Here is a 20,894-nt window from a genome sequence, read left to right as displayed (position 1 = left end):
GTCCCACTCCAGAGACTTGAGGGCATAATTGAGACTGACACTCCCAGTGCAGTGCTGAGGGAGTGCTGTACAGTTGGAGCAGCCTTCTTTCAGATGAGACATGATATTGAATTCAGATTCAAGGGGACCACTCTGGATCCCAGGGCACTATTTTGACGACGAGCAGGGGATTTCTCACCAGTGTCCTGGCTAATATTTATCCCTCAATCAGCAGCCATGATGATTTGGTCAAGCTGTTTGTGGGAGCATGCTGTGTACAAACTAGCTGCTGCATTTCCTGCAGTTCAACAGGGACTTCACTTCATAAAGCACTTCATTGGCTGGAAAGTGGGATGCTCTGAGGTTGTGAAAGGTGTAATACAAGTGCAAGTTCTTTTGTTTTTTCCTCCAGATAGGCTCACTGCTTCATGATGGTCTACTCCCTGCAGCTGTACGGTAGGCAGGAATTGTTTCAGAGGGTGGGAGTGCTTAAATATGAACTCACCAAACTAAACAACTTGAAAAGGTTCATTTCTCACACAGGAACTTTCCAACCAGCTTCATGTGGAAGCACTATTACTGCCATCAGTTTAACAACCCAAATAAAGCAAATAAAAAGCAAAATAGACAGTCTTGTCAGATAAAAACCCATAGGACAAAAAGGCCAAGTGCTGCTTACCGCCTATCTAATTTTCAAACAGGAATTGGATCGATGTTTGAAAAGGAAAGAATTGGCAGGGCGATGGGGAAAGAGCAGGGGGAGTGGAGTGAACTGGATAGCTCTTTCAAAGAGCCGGCACAGGCACGATGGGCCGAATGGCCTCCTTCTGTGCTGTGTGACTCTCCAGCGCATTTTTATGTTCACAGACCTGCATGCAGCAGGGAGGCAGGTAATGGGTTGGAAACCCATTTGATTCAGTAACAGGCTTTGCCATGGCTCTTTAACTCAGAAACTGCATTAGCATCCCGCTCTGGGTTTCCTGACCAATTGGAGTGCTGGCAATATGACGATCAGTACTCTGTCAAAGAAGACTCTTTAAAAGGACTCCAGCAGGAGTCAGAATGGCTGCAGGAAGCCTTGCTAATGAAGAATACTGGAGCAAGAATATGGACGTGGGAGGTGCTGTTTTCTCTGGATGGAAAAAAGAGGCTGGGCCCCAACCTAAATAGGTGTGGTTGGCGAGGCTGTCAACAGCAGGAGTGTGGTGCCCAGGACCTTGATTCAGTGTCAGAAAAGGTTTAATTCTCTCATTAGGTTAGGAAAAGGTGAGTGCTGTGCAACTTTCAGGTGGCATCTATCACTCTCTGACTTCTTGAACATTCTCCTGCACAGCATTCCTCTGACAGACACACCTTGTAGTTACATACATTCCTTTCTCTTCTGGCACCTCCTCAAATCTCAATCTAAAAAGCCACTAACCCTCCTCCTATTGCCATCTCGCACCCATCCCTCACAATCACCCTCCACAAATGCTCTCATTCCATCCTCTCTGCACATTCTCACACTTATAATTCTCTGCTTTCTCTCATTGCAGGAGGAGAGTGAACAGCTCCAGGGAGAGGCAGGGAACCGGGGGGGGGGGGGGGGGGGGGGTGGTGGTGAGCCTGCTGCTACAGCCAGCCTGGCTGCATTGGAGGAGGATGTCCTGGAGATTGACAGGGTGGCACAGACATTAGGCATCAGCCATGGAGAGATAGAGGGCGCCCACAGACATGGGCATATTCCCACGAAGGGGAAAGGTAGGGCAAACAAATCTAGAGCTCCCTGGATGACAAAAGAGCTAGAGATTAAGATGAAGAAGAAAAAGATGATAGATGTCAGGTGGATAGTACAATGGAGAACCAGGCTGAATATTAGAAGCAAAAAGCAAATAAGAGAAGCAAAGAGAGAATATGAAAAGAGACTAGCAGCTAACATAAAAGGGAATCCAAATGTCTTCTATAGGCATACAAATAGTAAAAGGGTGATAAAAGGAGGAGTGGGGCCAATTAGGGACCAAAAAGGGGATTTCGCAGAGGCAGGGGCATAGCTGAGGTATTAAATATATAATTTGCATCTGTCTTTACCAAGGAAGAAGATGCTACCCAGGTAATGGTGAAAAAGGAGGTAATTCAGACGCTTGAAGGATTTAAAATTGATAAGGAGGCGGTATTGGATAAGCTGTCTGTACGTTAAGTGAATAAGTCACTAGGATCGGATGAGATGCATCCAAGGAGACCGAGGGAAGTGAGAGTGGAAATTGCAGAGGAACTGGCCATAATTTTCCAGTCTTCCTTAGATTCAGGGGTGGTGCCAGAGGACTGGAGAATTGTAAATGTTACACCCTTATTCAGTCAGTTTAACCTTGGTGGTGGGGATCAAATAGTCACTTGGGCAAATGCGGGTTAATTAGGGAAAGCCAGCATGGATTTGTGAAGGACAAATCGTGTTTCACTAACTTGCTGGAATTTTCCAATGAGGAAACAGAAAAGGTTGATCAGAGTAATGCTGTTGATGTGGTGTACATGGACTTCCAAAAAGCATTTGACAAAGTGCCACACAGACTTGTTGAGCAAAGTTATAGGTCATGGAATAAAAGGGACAGTAGCAACATGGATACAAAATTGGCTGAGTGACAGGAAACGGAGAGTAGTGGTTAATGGATGTTTCTCAGACTGGGGGAAGGTTTGTAGTGGAGTTCCCCCTTGCTGTTCCTGATATATGTTAATGACGTAGACCTTGGTGTACAGGCACAATTTCAAAATGTGTGGATGAAATGAAACTTGGAAACATTGTGTACTGTGAGAAGGACTGTGTAAAACTTCAGAAAGACATAGACAGGTTGGTGGAATGGGCGGGCAAGTGGCAGATGAAATTTAATGCAGACAAGTGTGAAGTGATTCATCTTGGTGGGAAGAATGTGGAGAGACAAAATAACAAAGGGTACAATTCTAAAGGGGATGCAGGAGCAGAGGGGCCTGGTGTATATTTATATAAATTACTGAAGGTGGCAGGACCGGTTGAGAGAGTGGTTAATAAAGCATACAGTATCCTGGGCTTTATTAATAGGGGCATAGAATACAAAAGCAAGGAAGTTATGTTGAACTTGTATAAAACACTGAGTTCTGCCTCAACTGAAGTATTGTGTCCAGTTCTGGGCACCATACTTTAGAAAAGATGTGAAGGCATTGGAGAGAGTACAGAAATGATTCATGAGAATGACTCCAGGAATGAGGAACATCAGTTATGTAGATATATTGGAGAAGTTGGGACTATTTTCCTTGGATAAGAGAAGGTTGAGAGGAGATTTGATAGAGGTGTTCAAAATTATGAGGTGTCTGGACAGAGTAGAGAGGGAAAAGCTGTTCCCATTGGTGGAAGGATCGAGAACAAGAGGGCACAGATTTAAGGTAATTGGCAAAAGAAGCAAAAGTGACATGAGGAAAAGTTTTCCACACAGCGAGTGGTTGGGATCTAGAATGCACTGCCTACGCGTGTGGTGGAGGCAGGTTCAATCAAGGCATTCAAGAGGGAATTGGATTGTTATCTGAAAAGGAAGAATGTGCAGGGCTACGGAGAGAAGGTGGGGAGAGTGGCCCTAGATAAATTGTTCTTTCAGAGAGCCAGCACAGAAATGGTGGGCTGAATGGCCTCCTTCTGTGCTGTAACCATTCTGTGATTCTGTGAAAAGATGTGTCTAGAGGAGGTGTAAATGGCAGGATAGCAGCTATCCAAATGCAAAATAAAAGGAAATGAGAGAAACGAGAGAAAAAACAAACCAGCAAAAAAAACAAAATTGGGGCAGAGGTTATGATCTTAATTTGTTGAACAAAAATGTTGAGTCCAGAAGGCTGTAAAGTGCCTCACTGACAGATAAGTTACTGTTCCCTGAGTATGCGTTGAACTTCATTGGAAAACTGCAGGAGGCCGAGAACAGAGAAGTCTGAGTGGGACAAGGTAGGGAATTGAAATGATAGGCGACCAGAAGTTCAGGGTCATGCTTGTGGACTCAACAAAGGTGTCTTGCAAAGCGGTCACCCAGTCTGCATTTGGTCTCCCCAGTGTGGAGGAGACCACATTGTGAGCAACAAATATAGTATACTACATGGAATGAAGTACATGTAAATTGCTGTTTCACCTGGAAGGAGTGTTTGGGGCTTTGGACAATGAGAAGGGAGGAGGTAAAAGGGCAGGTGTTGCATCTCCTGTGTTTGCATGGTAAGGTGTAATAGGAACGGGAGGGGGTGTTGGGGGTGACTGAGGAGTGGATCAGGGTGACATGGAGGGAATGCTCCCTTCAGAATGCTGAAAGGGGAGGGGAGGGAAAGATGAGTTCGGAGGTGGACTCACGCTGGAGGTGGTGGAAATGGCGGAGGATGATCCATTAAATACGAAGACTGGTGGGGTGGAAGGTGAGGACAAGGGAAACCACATCATGATTCTTGGAGGGAGGGGAATGAGTGACAGCAGAAGTGCATGAAATAGAATGAGCACGGTCGAGGGCTCTGTCAGCCACAGAGTAGGGGAATCCTGGATTGAGGAAAAGGAAGACATATCAGAAACACTAGAATGGAATGTTGCATTGTCCAAACAGATGCGACAGAGATGGAGAAACTGGCAGAATGGAATAGAGTCCTTACAGGAAGTGGGGTGTGAGGAAGTGTAGTCCAGGAAGCTGCGGGAGTCAATGGGCTTATAGTGAATATTGGTTGATAGCCTATCCCCAGAAATGGAGACAGAGAAGTCAAGGAAGGGAAGCGCCAGAGATGGAGGTGAGAGGAGGATGAAAGTTGGAAGCAGAGTTGATGAAATCTTCCTGTTCAGGGTAAGAGCAGGAAGCGGCACTGATACAGTTAGCAATGTACTGGAAGAGGAGATGAGGGAGGGAGCCTGAGTAGGACTGGAATAAAGAATGTTCTACATATCCCACAAAAAGACAGGCACAGCTATGACCCATGTGGGTACCCATAGAAACACCTGTTATTTGGAGGAAGTGAGTGGAGTTGAAGGAGAAGTTGTTCAATGTGAGAACAAGTTCAGCCAGGTGACAGAGGGTGGTGGTGGATGGGGACTGGCTGGGCCTCTGTTCAAGGAAGCAGCAGAGAGACCTCAGACCATCCTGGTCACTGATCTGAAATGTTAACTCTGCTTCTCTCTCTACAGATGCTGCCCGACCTGCTGAGTGTTTCCAGCATTTTCTGTTTTTATGTCAGATTTCCAATATTTTGCTGTTGTACATGGAAGTGGCGACTCTTCTCATCCTTCTCCCCCATCCCCCCTCAGACATAGCCCCACATGCTGCCTCCTGCCCCGATGGCCGAGTCTGCCCCTGTGTAGGTGCAGGTGGGACAGTCTTTTGAAGGGCCCTCAAGGGCTTCTAAAATCTAGAGGACGTCGGCCACATGTATCTCAGCTGTCAGAGCAGAGGAACGAGCAGCCTGCCTCGAGCTCTACTGAAGCCACAGGAGTAGCACCACTTGGGAATATGAAGAAGCAGGTGAGAAAGACATAATTGTTGTGCAAGAGGATTCAATTGGGTGCATGCAACAATGTTCAAGGAGTTTTGTTAATGTTAATTTGAATGAACGAAACTCTTTATATGAACTCCTCACTCTCCTGGCCTCTGCTTTGTTACATCCCCTATTCCCCCTGGACATTGGCCTTCAGGTGAATGATATGATCAGCCTTTATGAGCAGGAAAGGGTGTGAATGTGATGGCTGGGGGGGTGGTGGGTACAGGGTTTCCGATCGCACTCTCAGATGCCCTCACATACTCAGATCAAGTAAAGCATGTCTGTATGAGGCTGTTGAGAGCTTCTCTGGCAGCAAGGTGAGTGGCTGCAGGAACCCTGGCCACCCTTCTCTTACACCTCCACTTTTTTCTTCTCCTCCTCCTTCTCCTCAGAGGATGCCAATTGTTCTGCACCTTCCTCTTCCTGCAGCACCACTCTTCTCTGCAGTGCAATGTTGTGAAGGGCAGAGCAGACTATCATTCTGGAGACTCTTGGTGGGACATGCTCCAGATCTGTCGAGGCACCTGAAGTACATCTTGAGCAACTCTATGGCTTGCTCTATTATTGTCCTTGTGATCGGGTGGCTCCTGTTGTATCTCTCTTCTGGATCACTGGTAGGGTTCTTTACAGGAGTCATTAGCCATGTCCCCAAGGTTTCCAAGGAGCCAGCCGCTGAGGCGGTGTGCAGGAGCGAAAACCTGCTGCAGATGTGATTGCCACAGAATGAATGAATCATGGAAGTTCCCTGGATATCTAACATTGACATGCATGATCATCTTCCAAATGTCACAAACTATCTGGACATTGAGGGACTGGAATTCATTACAATTGATAAATACTCCAGATTTACCTGTGAGTGCCTTGAATGCTCCATGTGTGCTGTCAATGACTCTCTGCATCTGTGGGAACCTAGCCTTTGCAGCAAAACTGACAGCCCTCTGTGTCTGACTGACCTCATTCATGGCAAAATGGGCATAAATAGCAGCCTTGGAAAATGAGGAGTGGTGACCTGGGAGATACTCATGTGAGCAGTTGATTGTGAAATCATGAAGATGTCACCAGCAGATCCCTGGAAGGAGCTGGAGGTGAAGAAATTCAGGGCTGTGGTGACCTGGTAATGCATGCCCACCTGCGAAGAGGTCTTGTTCTAGGAGGCTGCAGATGTCAGCAATGACCAGACGCAAAAGCCTGAGTCTCCTGAGGCACTGTTGCTCCATCATGTCGAGGAAGCTGATGCTCTCTCTGTAGATCCTGTGCTGGGAGTATTGTCACCTTCAAGTGCGAGCTCTGTGTCCATCTCTATTCTGCGAAGTGGAACGTCATCATGGAGAAGGCAGCTACTATTGGTGTTGTTGCTACCCCCGGTGTTGTTGGTGCTGCTGCTGTTTGTGTGGCTCCTGGTGCTAGTGCTGCTGGTGTGGCTGCTCCTGTTGCTCTTTATCAGAGCTCCAGGCTACTGCTGCTTAAGTTGCTCCCATGCTGCAGTGAAGGCCGACAGCAGGGAGGTTGAGATGAAAGTGAGTAAACTCCAAGGTAGGTGAAAGTATTTCCAAGAAGTTGGAAATGGCCCTCATAGCAGTGAAATCAGGCACTCAGAACAAATCCTGTAAGGGCAAGCCATTCACTGAGGCTGGCCACAAGCTTTGCAATTTCACTCTTTAAAGGCTTCCCAGCCTGTCAGTTTCATTGTTCACTGTGTTAACCCTGGAGAGTTCCTCACAGGTTGGGAAAGCCGTGTGCTGGCTGTTACAGCCAGACTCCTGGGTTAACTCCTCAGTTATTTGCCCATTTCCATATTTTAATTACATACCTGACAGCTCCACAGGAGTTCTCCGCTCATCTGCAAACCCATCTAAGATAAACCAGGAAGTGGGCAGTATCATGACAGGATCCCAACCCTATGCCACTTTTTGTGGTTTAACCGCACCCACCACCTACCAGCACCTGAAGCCACCACTCCCCCCGCCCTTGGCAATTAAAATGCTGTTCTATGTGTCACTGGGCTAGCAAAGACCTTGCTCCTAGTCACTGCAAAATTTTGATAAACAACGAGAGGTGTGAGCTCAACTAACCGGTTCTCACCGGCCGAATTGTGGAATTGACCAGCTTTGAAAGAATACCCATTGAGCTGGATTTTACCAGAGGCAGACGGGACTTCCCCACCAATGTAAAAGTCGGTGGCGAACCCACTTCCGCCTAGCCCGGGAATCCGACCTGAATTTTAAGGATCCCGGGCTTTAATTGCCCCGAGGCAGGACTTCCACCCGCTTGAGGGAGGAGGTCCCGCTTCAGCGAGCTTCCAGCCAATCAGCGGGCCGGCAGCTCTTAGTCCCATTGGCACCACCGGGAGTGGTGGCCACTTCTGGGACTACAGCCCAGCTGACCAAGCAGGATGCCATGAAGCCGGGATTTAATGTATGTTGGGGTTGCTTCGTCGGGGGAGATTGGTCATACTGGCGAGGCAAGGGTAGTTGTTTAGGGGGTGGGGGGGTGTCTTGGGTCCCGAGGGTGGGTTGGGAGGCGGGGGCGGCCCTTAATCGAGCACCCTGTGCCCGACTGCCATGGCAACCCCCCCCCCCCCCCCCCCAGCACACGGAAAGGCCAGCAGCTGTTCCCATGCATCTGCTGCCCTTGTTGTTCTAGTTGGTAGAGGTCACGGGTTTGGAAGGTGCTGTCTAAGGAACCTTGGTACATTGCTGCAGTGCATCTTGTAGATGGTACACACTGCTGCCACTGTGCGTCGGTGGTGGAGGGAGTGAATGTTTGTGGATGGGGTGCCTATCAAGCGGCTACTTTGTCTTGGATGGTGTCGAGCTTCTTGAGTGTTGTTGGAGCTGCACCCATCCAGGCAAGTGAACAGTATTCCATCACACTCCTAACTATATTTATTTATTATTTACTGATACAGCACTGAAACAGGCCCTTCAGCCCACCAAGTCTGCGCTGACTATCAACCACCCATTTATACTAATCCTATATTCCTACCCCATCCCTGCCTTTACTCAATTCCCCTACCTATACTAGGAGCAATTTACAATGGACAATTAACCTATCACCTGCAAGTCTTTGGCTGTGGGAGGAAACCGGAGCACCCGGCGAAAACCCACGCGGTCACAGGGAGAATTTGCAAACTCCGCACAGGCAGTACCCAGAATTGAACCCGGGTCGCTGGAGCTGTGAGGCTGCGGTGCTAACCACTGCGCCACTGTGCCGCCCACTTGTGCCTTGTAGAAGGTGGACAGGCTTTGGGGAGTCAGGAGGTGAGTTGCTCGCCACAGGATTCCTAGCCTCTGACCTGCTCTTGTAGCCACGGTATTTATATGGCTACTCCAGTTCAGTTTCTGGTCAATGGTAGCCCCTAGGATGTTGATAGTGGGGGATTCAACGATGGTAATGCCATTGAATGTCAAGGGGAGATGGTTAGATTCTCTCTTGTTGGAGATGGTCACTGCCTGGCACATGTGTGGCATGAATGTTACTTGCCACTTATCAGCCCAAGCCTGGATATTGTCCAGGCCTTGCTGCATTTCTACACGGACTGCTTCAGTATCTGAAGAGTCATGAATGGTGCTGAACATTGTGCAATCATCAGCGAACATTTCCACTTCTGACCTTATGATTGAAGGAAGGTCATTGATGAAGCAGCTGAAGATGGTTGAGCCTAGGACACTACCCTGAGGAACTCCTGCAGTGATGTCCTGGAGCTCAGATGATTGACCTCCAACAACCACAACCATCTTCCTTTGCGCTAGGTATGACTCCAGCCAGCGGAGAGTTTTCCCCCTGATTCCCATTGACTTCAGTTTTGCTCGGGCTCCTTGATGCCATACTCGGTCAAATGCTGCCTTGATGTCAAGAGCAGTCACTCTCACCTCACCTCTTGAGTTCAGCTGAGTGAAGGGGAGGCGGTGGAGTATTATCTCTGGACTAGTCATCCAGAGACCCAGGGTATTTCTTTGGAGACATGGGTTCGAATCCCACCACAGCAGAAGGTCAAATTTGAATTTACTTAACAAATCTGGAATTAAAAAGCTAGTCTAATGACGGCCATGAAACCATTGTCGATTGTTGTAAAAACCCATCCGGTTCACTAATGACAGGACATACCTGGGCAATTTTCCACATTGCAGGGTAGATGCCAGTGTTGTAGCTGTACTGGAACAGCTTGGCTAGGGGCGCGGCAAGTTCTGGAGCACAAGTCTTCAGTACTATTGCCGGAATATTGTCAGGGCCCATAGCCTTTGCAGTATCCAGTGCCTTCAGTCGTTTCTTGATATCATGCGGAGTGAATTGAATTGGCTGAAGTCTGGCATCTGTAATGCTGGGGACTTCAGGAGGAGGCCGAGATGGATCATCAACTCGGCACTTCTGGCTGAAGAGTGTTGCAAATGCTTCAGCCTTATCTTTTGCACTGATGTGCTGGGCTCCCCCATCATTGAGGATGGGGATATTTGTGGAGCCACCTCCTCCTGTTAGTTGTTTAATTGTCCACCACCATTCACGGCTGGATGTGGCAGGACTGCAGAGTTTAGATCTGATCCGTTGGTTGAGGGATCGCTTAGCTCTGTCTATCGCATGCTGCTTATGTAGTTTGGCATGCAGATAGTCCTGTGTTGTAGCTTCACCTGGTTGACACCTCATTTTGAGATATGCCTGGTGTTGCTCCTGGCATGCCCTCCTGCACTCTTCATTGAAGCAGGGTTGGTCTCCTGGCTTAATGGTAATGGTCGAGTGGGGGATATGCCAGGCCATGAGTTACAGATTGTGGTCAAGTACAATTCTGCTGCTGCTGATGGCCCACAGCACCTCATGGATGCCCAGTTTTGCATTGCTAGATCTGTTCGAAATCTATCCCATTTAGCACGGTGGTAGTGCCACACAACACGAAGGAGGGTATCCTCAATGTGAAGGCAGGACTTCGTCTCCACAATGACTGTGCGGTGGTCCCACATAAGAGATTAGCGTGTAAAATTAAAGCGCATGGGATTAGGGGTAGTGTATTGCGATGGATAGAAAATTGGTTGGCAGACAGGAAACAAAGGGTAGGAATAAACGGGTCTTTTTCCAAATTAAAAATTAAAACCTTAAAACTGCCTCCCTGCTCCCTCCCCATTAACATCGGGATCACATGTTCTGTCTCAACCACTAACCATGCTAGTGAAATCTACAGCCTCTCAACTCTGCGTGTGAAGACGTTTCTCCTGCCTTCTTACATTTAATCTATGGCTCCTCGTCTTTGACCCCTCAACCACTGGGAGCAGCCTGCTTCTCTCTGACCTGTTCCATCTTTCATCACTTGTTCAGTTAGACTGGGCCTGACAGAGGCCTGGAAGCAAAGTAAATGGTGGGAAGGGGAGAGGATCCTGAAGATCGATAAAGGAAAATAAAAAGGATAGAGCTACTGTATGAGAGACAGCAATGGGATTCAGCTCATTTATATTCTATGAAACCATTTGAATTTTACTCTGATAAAGCTCTGGCTCGAAGATCCAGGCAGTGGCTCGAGCTGCATCTTAATTAACATTCTGCCACCTTAGTATTTACTGAAATACAGACACAGCAGCTAACAAATCCTGCCAAAACCAGATCCAACTGTAACTAAATTGTACTATAAGTTAATTGTACTTGTAGAATGGGCATACAATTAGCAAGTGAATTTCAACATAGAGAAGTGATATTACATTTCGATAAGAATAAGGAGGTCATATAACTTGGAAAATAAGAAATTAAATTGGATGGAGGAGCAAAGGGATCTGGGAGTTCAAATACACAAATCACTAAAAACAGCAGCACAGGTTAATAAGGCCATAAAAAAGCAAACCAAGCACTCAGGTTTCTTTCTGGAGCGATAGAATTGAAAAGTAGAGATGTTATGCTAAATGTTTATCGAATCTGGTTAGACCTTACTTGGGATACTGCGTATAATTCTGGTCATGTTATAAAAAAGACATAGAAGCACTGGAGAGGGTACAAAAAGATTTATGAGGCTGACACCAGAACTACAAGGAAAGGCTGAACAGGCTGGGTCTCTTTTCTTTTGAAAAGAGAATGTTGGGGAGTGATCTAATAGAGGTCTTTAAAATTATGAAAGGTTTTGATCGAGTGGACACAGAGAAAATGTTTTTACTTGTGGTGAAGAGCTTAACTAGAGGCCATCAATATAAAGATAGTCAGAAGAAATCAAATAGGGAATTCAGAAGAAATGTTTTTACCCAGAGAGTGATGATAAATAGTATAGATGGATTTTATGGGAAGCTAGATAAGCATATGAGGGAGAAGGGAATAGAGGGTTAGGATGAGAGAGTTAGTTGAGGAAGGATGGGAGGAGGTTCATGTGGAGCATAAAAGCTGGCATGAACTGGTTGGGTTGAATGACATGTTTCTGTGCCATACAATCTTTGTAATTCTATGTAATACTGTAACCAAATTCTATTATAACCAAATTATACAATAACAAAAATCCTACCGTAACCAAATCCAGCTGTCAATGGGGCTTTCCTGCTCTGCTGTGACACCGGGTGTCGTAACCTGGTAACAAGCCCTGCAATGGATCAGCAAAGGCAATCTGTTAATAAAATACTGTGAGATGCACTGGGGCTAAATTGGCTAGCCACTGAAAATAAACATGGGGTTCGCAATGTACAATTACCCAACACCAGTTGATTGCAACACAGGCAGCTTGCCAGCTTAGGGCTGCCTGCTCATTTGAATGATCCCTGTGTCCAGTCAGAGCTAACCACACTCTTCATTGGCTGGACATATCAGTGGGAGGCCAAAGTTGTGAGTGGCTAGCACCAGTTAAAGGCAGCCCATACTGCCTAAAGAGGAGGTGCACTGTGACTGGAGCAGCGTCCTTCTGTATGCTGCCCCATCGAAGTGCACATCTCCTGGGCAGGGGGCAAGGAATGTGCAGGTGCCAGTCTGCCAGGGGGTGAGGTTGCACATGGGTTCTGCTGTCAAGGACTCAGATGGGTACTTCACAGGGGCAGGCTGCAGATGGATGATGGGTGTACATAATGAAATGCTTGGTACATTGAGAAGCCTGCAGAAAGCCTGCTGTCAATGGCAAGAAGCATGGAAGAGTCCAGCACCAACTTGGCACAGGGCTTTGTGCAGAGCTTGGAGCCCATCCTGTCTGACGTGGAAGTGGAAGCCAACCCCATTCACACACTTGTGGACACAGCCATGATGCAGCGTCTGATGGCCAATATCTCAACTTCCATTGCAGCACAAGCAGTAGCCACTCAACCTCTGAGTACTGTAGTGGAAGCTCAGATTGTACTCATGCAAGCTCAGACTGCTGCCATTATGGCTGTGAATTGCAGCATGCAAAGGGCCTTGCAGGCTCTCACAACAGTCCAGCTTACTGAGGCACCACCCTGGGGCAGTGGCAGTGGCTACATGGAGCATGAGCCCGTTGTCCTTCCTCAAGATGACAGCATTCGTCCTCCTGCTGGGATTTCTAGGATCCGAGCTTCTCAATATCACTTTCCAAGGCCATCCGGAGTCTCCCCCACGGAAGGTCAGCAGCCTTTCCCCAGCCATGCTGCACTGCACTGAGTAAGACCACTAGAACATGGAATACAGGCAGTAAGGGAATGCCCAAGGGTGATTAGTTGACTTTAGTATGCAATATGGCATGGTTTCATTTATACTTTTGGTTTGGAATGTTTTTATTTTTGTACAGTGGCCAAGGTAATGTGTGGGACTGTTGGCGAATAGGGAATTGGGTTTGCAGTTACTGGTACTGAACTTGAATGAGTTCTTCACAGACATCCCAAACAGAAAGGGGTTGCCTCGGTCCTCATGCTCCAATTTCTCAGCTGGTCACCGTGTAGCTGGTAGCAAGGGCTGATCCCTCAAGGTGGTGAGATTGTGCAGCATGCAGCAGACCATGATAAATCTCGAGACGTGCTCTGCTGAGTACGTCAGGGTTCCACCAGAGCAGTCCAGGCAGTGGAAGCATCGTTTCAGCCTGACAATGGTTTGCTATATTACATTTCATGTGGTAGCATGGCTTTCTTTGTATACATGCTGTGTACATGTGCATGGGTTGTGCACCAGAGTCATCAGCTATGTCGTCAGTGGATAGCCCTCATCACCCAGTAGCCACTCTTTGGTTTGCTGTGGTGGCTCAGATATGTGGTGGCACAGCAAACGAATGCAGCTGGAAGGCATCATGACTGCTGCCAGGATACTGGGCTTGGGCCTGTATGATTCGCTGCCTATGGCCACACACCAGCTGGATGTTGAGGGTGTGGAATCCCTTTCAGTTCCAGTATATGGCAGAGGTAACAGACAATGCCCACAAAGCAATCTATGTGCAGTTAATGGAACCCTGCATTGTGAGAAAGGCTGCAATTTGCAAGAAGCCATGAGCTTGCTCTGGCTGCTTCCCTCTGGTAAGAGAAAATGAAATGTATTCAGCTCTCTTTGCGTACAGAGTCTCAGTGATCTCCCTTATGGAACAGTGGATGCCAAATGTCCAGATGTTGCAAATATCATCTGTTCCAGCCCGGAACGAGCCAGACACAAAGATTTATGGACACATCACCTTCGCAGCCACTGGCAATGCTGTCCTTGCCCTGCTGAGGTTGTCGTTGTCACTGCAGCAAGCAGCAGATTTCAGTGAGGACATCTTTACTGAGGTGCAGGCGTCTCAAACATTGTTCTTCGCTGAGGTTCAGGTAGGTGAACTGCTCCCTGAAGAATAAAGGTGGATATGTCCTCCTACTGAGAGCCCTTCTCCCCCTCCTCTCTCTTCAGCAGCCTGTCCTGCTCTGCGTGACCTCTGTTCATTCCCCAAGTCATGCCAAGGAGAATGCCTACCAGTGCACCCATGTCTGGGAGCAACTGGTTTGTGCAGAAGCCTTGAAGTCAGCAAAAAGTACTTCAGCACCTTCTACATCACACCCTGTAGACTTTAGCAACTTGACGCAACTATAGAAAGCATCAAACACTTGTTGAATCTTAGAAACAGCCAGAGGAAATCAACTTACAACAACTTATATTTATATAATGCCTTTAATTTAATAAAGCATTCCAAGGTGTTTCACAGGAGCGTGAGAAAACAATATTAGACACCGAGCCACATACAGCGTTAGTAGGTCAGATGACCAAAAGCTTGGTTAAAGAGGAGGATTATAAGGAGGCTTTTAAAGGAGGAAAGAGAGTTGGAGAGGCAGAGAGGTTTCAGGAGGGAATTCCAGAGCTTAGGTGGAATGATTAAAATCAGGGATTTTTCAAAAGGCCAGAATTAGAGGAGCACAGATATCTCATAGGGTTCTAGGGCTGGAGGAGGTTACAGAGATAAAGAGGGGTGAGGCCATGGAAGGAGTTGAAAACAAGGGTCTTAATTTTAAAATCGAGACATTGCTTAAACGTGAACCAATGTAGGTCAACGAGTACATGGGTGATGGGTGATTGCGACTTGGTGCTAGGAGGACATGGGAAGCAGAGTTTTGGATGACCTCAAGTTTATAAAGGGTAGAATGTAGGAGGCCAGCCAGGAGTGCGTTGGAGTAGTCAAGTGTAGAGGTAACCAAAGCATGGGTGAGGGTTTCAGCAGCAGATGAGCTGAGGCAGAGGTGGAGTCAGGTGATGTTACTGAGATGGAAATAGGCAGTCTTAGTGATGACACGAATATGAGGTCGGAAGGTCATCTCAGGGTCAACTATGACACCAAGGTTGTGAACAGTCTGGTTCAGCTGCACACAGTTGCCAGGAATAGGGATGGAGGAAATGGCCAGGTAACTGAGTTTGTGGTGAAGGCCGAAGACAATGGCTTCAGCCTTCTCAATATCTGGTTGGAGGAACTTTCCACCCAGCCAGTACTCGGATAAGCAGTCTGATAATTTAGAGACAATGGCCGGGATCTTATGCGGCCCCCTGAGGCGGAGTCAGAGATGGGGAGGCACAGAGTATCGGGACCTTCCTGCCTAGAGGCCAATTGAGATCTTTAAGTGGCCTATTAATGGCCAATTAAGAGCCTCTTCCCGCCACCAGAGATCTTACCAGCAGCGGGGATGGGGTGGGGGGTGCCTCCACCGAGCGGGGAGGGCACCTTGTAACACAAGGCATACTCCCTGCGGGCTTGGGGTGGGGGGGGGGGTCCTCCTCTCGGCAATCTGTGGCCCATGGAGGAATCCCACCAGGAACCATTTTACCCCCCCAGGATCCTCCCACCCCCTGGACTGCACGGCTACCCCTCAGCCCCCCTTGCTAAGGCCACATATGTCGTCAATGCACATGTGAAAACTAACGCTGTACTTTTGGGTGATGTTGCCAAGGAGCAGCATGTAGATCAGAAATAGGAGAAGGCCAATGATAGATCCTTGGGGGACACCAGAAGTAATGGTCTAGGAGCAGGAAGAGAAACTATTGCAAGTGATTCTTGGCTATGATTAGACAGATAAGAATGGAGCAGGTGAGAGCAGTCCCACCTATCTGGACAGTGGAGAGGTGTTGGGGGAGGATGGTGTGGTCAACCATGTCAGAGGTTGCAGCCATGTTCAAGAAGGATGAGGAGGGATAGTTTGTCTTTGTCACAGTCACATAGGATGTCATTTGGGATTTTGATCAGAAATGTTTCTGTGCTCTGGCAGAGGCAGAAGCCTGATTGGAGGGATTTAAACACTGGGTTCTAGGGAAGATGGCCACAGACTTGGGAAGCAAGAACACATTCAAGGACTTGGCAGAGGAAAATAGTAACATAGGACGTAGGAGCATGAGTAGGCCATTCAGCCCTTCGAACCTGCTCTGCCATTTGGTAAGACCTTGGCTGATCTGGTTGGGGTCTCCCCTAGTTCTCATGTCCCCTACAAGAGGAAACATCCTCCCAGTATCCACTCTATCAAGTCCCCTCAGAATCTTATAAGATCACCTCTCATTCTTCTAAACTCCAATGAGTATAGGCCCAACCTGTTCAAAGATTCTTCATGAGATAATCCCTTCACCCCAGGAATTAGTCGACTGAACCTTCTCTGAACTGCTTCTAATGTAATTATAACCTTTTTGAAATAAGGAGACCAAAACTGTACACAAAGTCTCCAGATGTGGTCTCACCAAGATCCTGTACAGCTGCAGTAAAATTTCCCTACTTTTATACTCCATTCCTCTTACAATAAACACCAATTTTCCATTTGCCTTTCTAATCACTTGCTGTATCTGCATACTAACCTTTTGTGATTCATGTACCAGGACACCCAGATCCCTGTGTACCACTGAGTTCTGCAATCTTTCTCCATTTAAATAACATACTGCTTTTCTATTCTTCCTGTCAAAGTGGACAAGTTCACATTTTCTGAAATTATACTCCATCTGCCAAATATTTGCCCACTCATTTAGAGGAGAAGAAAGGGAGGTTGGAGATGGGGCAGTACTTTGCAAGGACAGAGGGGTCAAGGGTTGTTTTTTTGAGCAGAGGGGTGATAACAGCAGTTTTGAAGGAGAAAGGGACAGGATAGGTGGCCTATTAACAATATCGGCTAACACGTGAGCCAGGATGGTCAGTGATTTAGTGGGAATAGAGTCGAGGGAGCAGGAGATTGGCCTCATGGACAAGATGAGCTCAGAGAGGGCATGAGGGGAGGCAGGAAAGAAAATAGAGAAAGATGTGAGTTCAGGGCTAGTGGACGGGGAACGTTAGAGGAATTTTGGCCAAGTGGGTTAGTGAAAGGGAGGGAGGCAGCCTCTGAATGGCCTCAAGCTTAGTGATAAAGTAGTCCATGATCTCTTCACACTTGTTGTTGGAGGTGAGGGTGGAGGAGACAGAGGAGAGGGGTTTAAGAAGATGGTTTGCAGTAGAGAAAAGAAGCCATGGGTTATCTTAGCATTCCAGGATGATCCTGGAGTAGTGAACAGTTTTAGCAAAGGATAGCAGGACTCGATCGTCCTTTATGTGCTCCAGCCAGATATGGAGATGGATTGCTAAACCAGTGATAAAAACAAAAAGTGTTGGAAATACTCAGCAGGTCTGGCAGCATCTGTGGAGAAAGAAGCAGAGTTAACGTTTCAGGTCTGTGACCTTTCATCAGAACCCTGACCATTGGGATTTTGAAAGTGCAGTTGTAAGTGAATTGGGAGAGAGATTTTTTCCGGGGTGGATACAGAAGGAAGCAGGGTCGGGAGGGGTAAGGGGTTGTGGGTGGAGAACGATATAAGGAAACGATCAGAGCTGACCTTATCTGTGTTTGACATGACGGGAGCAGCAAGGCCATGTGAGAAGGCCAGGTCAAGCGGGAGGGGGAGGCCTGTAAATAGTTGATGATCCCTTTAAATACTGCTGGTAGTGGGTGGGTGGGTCTTTTCTGCTGCTGAACACATGTTCAGCTGTACAAGGTTAAAAGAGGGCGGTGGCTGAAACGTTGAGCTCCAAAATGTCACCACTGGTGTCAAAACAGCGTGACACACTGATCGTCATCATGATTTATCTGCTCCATCAGACGTTCATTGTGCATATGTGAACACCTGCCCTAATATGGCGTTCAGCACAATTCACCCCAATGTGAGCGCGTGCACCACAGCCGCCAATTTGGAGCCCCGAGGGCACCCATTGTACTCAAAATCGAACAGTAAGCAATTTCTCACTCAGTATGTTTCCATACAATGCAAACGAGCAGAGATCCACAGAGTTACCTCTCGGCTGTTGGGGTAAATGGTGTCTGTTAATGCTGATGCTAATCTGTGTGCCTCAGTTGGGTAAACACACGACCCAATGCTGAGCCACACAGAGCAGGAAGGAGCCAGACTCAATCCCTTGACTGTGCTGAACTCACTGGCCCCTGACCAGGTGATAGGAGGGAGATCCCTCTGCTCCCTCCTCTCCTCCTCCCCCCTCCCCTCAACGTTTGGGAAGCCATACCTGCTGCATTGTGCTGGTGATAGTTGATTAGTTCTGGGATTGAGTTGAAGGTGTGTTTCTCCGCAAGGTAGTACTGGTTGGATGGCGTCAGACACACTGTGTAGTGCTTGACTTTTCCGATCTGACCCCTGAAAGGTGACAGACAGCACAGCATGAATACAGGAGCAGTATTTTAGTTTCAGCGCAGTCCCTCAGTCAACTGATAGCATTTAACTCAGTTACAGCATCAATATCACAAGGAGTCAGGATGGTTACCCTCCATTTGTCTGAATGAGTGCAGCTCCAACAACACAAGAAGCATCCAGGACAAAGCAGCCAGCTTGATTGGCACCCCATCCACCACCCTCAATATTCACTCCCACCACCACCGATGCACAGTGGCAGCAGTGTGTACCATCCACAGGATGCACTGCAGCAATTCACCAAGGCTTCTTCGACAGCACCTTCCAAACCCGCAACCTCTACCAACTAGAAGGACAAGGGCAGCAAATACATGGGAACACCACCACCTGCAAGTTCCCCTCCAAGTCACACAGCATCCTGACTTGGAACTATATCACTGTTCCTTCACTGTCGCTGGGTCAAAATCCTGGAACTCCCTTCCTAACAGCACTGTGGGTGTACCTACCCCATATGGACTGCAGCGGTTCAAGAAGGCAGCTCACCACCACCTTCTCAAGGGTAAATTAGGGATGAGCAACAAATGCTGGCCTGGCCTGGCCAGTGACACCTACATGCCCAGAATTAATTATTTTAGAAAGGAAAATGAGAGTTGGTGCTTCAGGGGACTTGTACTGCCATTGAGGCCAAATTGAAGTGATGAACATTCTCCATTCCCTGAGGGCTCTCCTGGGTGTAACCAGTTTTTGGCAGTTTCCATGCTTGTGGGCTTACAGCACTGCCCGAGATGGGACACTGAACTGATAATCTCATTGCTGAGTCCACAGGAAACCTAATTTAAGAGACAGAGAATGGTCACACTGCTGCAATGGGGAGGCTCCTCCAAGGCTGCGACTTACAGTTGTGTTGAAGTAGAGGCAGCCTGCAGGGAGAGGGCTTGAGCTGTGCAACAAGGATACCCAAAGTAAAAGTAGAGGACCCATTTCCCCCTCGCCAGAAACTACTGTTAAGTTTTTGGATGACAAATGGGTGTGCAGTAAGGTTGCCAACTCCCCTCCATTTGGCGGAAATGTCCCAGACAGGGTTGTTCCTCCAGACTGCCTGTGTGTAAGGACAGTCCCAGTCATTCCTCGTGTGTAAGGACAGTCCCAGTCATTCCCTGCGTGTAAGGACAGTCCCAGTCATTCCCTGCGTGTAAGGACAGTCCCAGTCATTCCCCGTGTGTAAGGACAGTCCCAGTCATTCCCTGCGTGTAAGGACAGTCCCAGTCATTCCTCGTGTGTAAGGACAGTCCCAGTCATTCCCTGCGTGTAAGGACAGTCCCAGTCATTCCCTGCGTGTAAGGACAGTGCCAGTCATTCCCTGCGTGTAAGGACAGTCCCAGTCATTCCCTGCGTGTAAGGACAGTGCCAGTCATTCCCTGCGTGTAAGGACAGTGCCAGTCATTCCCTGCGTGTAAGGACAGTGCCAGTCATTCCCCGTGTGTAAGGACAGTGCCAGTCATTCCCTGCGTGTAAGGACAGTGCCAGTCATTCCCCGTGTGTAAGGACAGTGCCAGTCATTCCCTGCGTGTAAGGACAGTCCCAGTCATTCCCTGCGTGTAAGGACAGTGATAGTCATTCACCGTGTGTAAGGACAGTCCCAGTCATTCCCTGCGTGTAAGAACAGTCCCAGTCATTCCCCGTGTGTAAGGACAGTCCCAGTCATTCCCCGTGTGTAAGGACAGTGCCAGTCATTCCCTGCGTGTAAGAACAGTCCCAGTCATTCCCCGTGTGTAAGGACAGTCCCAGTCATTCCCCGTGTGTAAGGACAGTGCCAGTCATTCCTCGTGTGTAAGGACAGTGCCAGTCATTCCCTGCGTGTAAGGACAGTGCCAGTCATTCCCTGCGTGTAAGGACAGTCCCAGTCATTCCCCGTGTGTAAGGACAGTGCCAGTCATTCACCGTGTGTAAGGACAGTCCCAGTCATTCCCTGCGTGTAAGAACAGTCCCAGTCATTCCCCGTGTGTAAGGACAGTCCCAGTCATTCCCCGTGTGTAAGGACAGTGCCAGTCATTCCCTGCGTGTAAGGACAGTGCCAGTCATTCCCTGCGTGTAAGGACAGTCCCAGTCATTCCCCGTGTGTAAGGACAGTGCCAGTCATTCCCCGCATGTAAGGACAGTGCCAGTCATTCCTCGTGTGTACGGACAGTCCCAGTCATTCCCCGTGTGTAAGGACAGTCCCAGTCATTCCTCGTGTGTAAGGACAGTCCCAGTCATTCACCGTGTGTAAGGACAGAGCCAGTCATTCCCTGCATGTAAGGAAAATCCCAGTCATTCCCCGTGTGTAAGGTCAGTGCCAGTCATTCCCCGTGTGTAAGGACAGTCCCAGTCATTCCCCGCGTGTAAGGACAGAGCCAGTCATTCCCTGCGTGTAAGGACAGTGCCAGTCATTCCCCGTG

General features: G+C 48.1%; 1 protein-coding gene across 3 annotated transcripts in view; it reads right to left on the bottom strand.

Annotated features, from left to right (window-relative positions):
- Nucleotides 1-20,894, bottom strand: part of btk (Bruton agammaglobulinemia tyrosine kinase) — a 738,635-nt gene that overhangs the window by 70,672 nt on the left and 647,069 nt on the right. For all 3 annotated transcript variants that reach the window (XM_068047893.1, XM_068047894.1, XM_068047895.1), the window contains exons 11-12: nt 18,335-18,462; nt 11,939-12,013 (exon numbers count right to left, since the gene is read on the bottom strand). In XM_068047893.1, coding sequence (XP_067903994.1) covers nt 11,939-12,013; nt 18,335-18,462 — 203 coding nt within the window. The remainder of the gene's footprint in view (nt 1-11,938; nt 12,014-18,334; nt 18,463-20,894) is intronic.

The sequence above is a fragment of the Heterodontus francisci genome, chromosome 15, assembly GCF_036365525.1.
Source record: "Heterodontus francisci isolate sHetFra1 chromosome 15, sHetFra1.hap1, whole genome shotgun sequence".
Classification (NCBI taxonomy): Eukaryota; Metazoa; Chordata; class Chondrichthyes; order Heterodontiformes; family Heterodontidae; genus Heterodontus; species Heterodontus francisci.
This window is presented reverse-complemented; position numbering and strand designations above follow the sequence as displayed.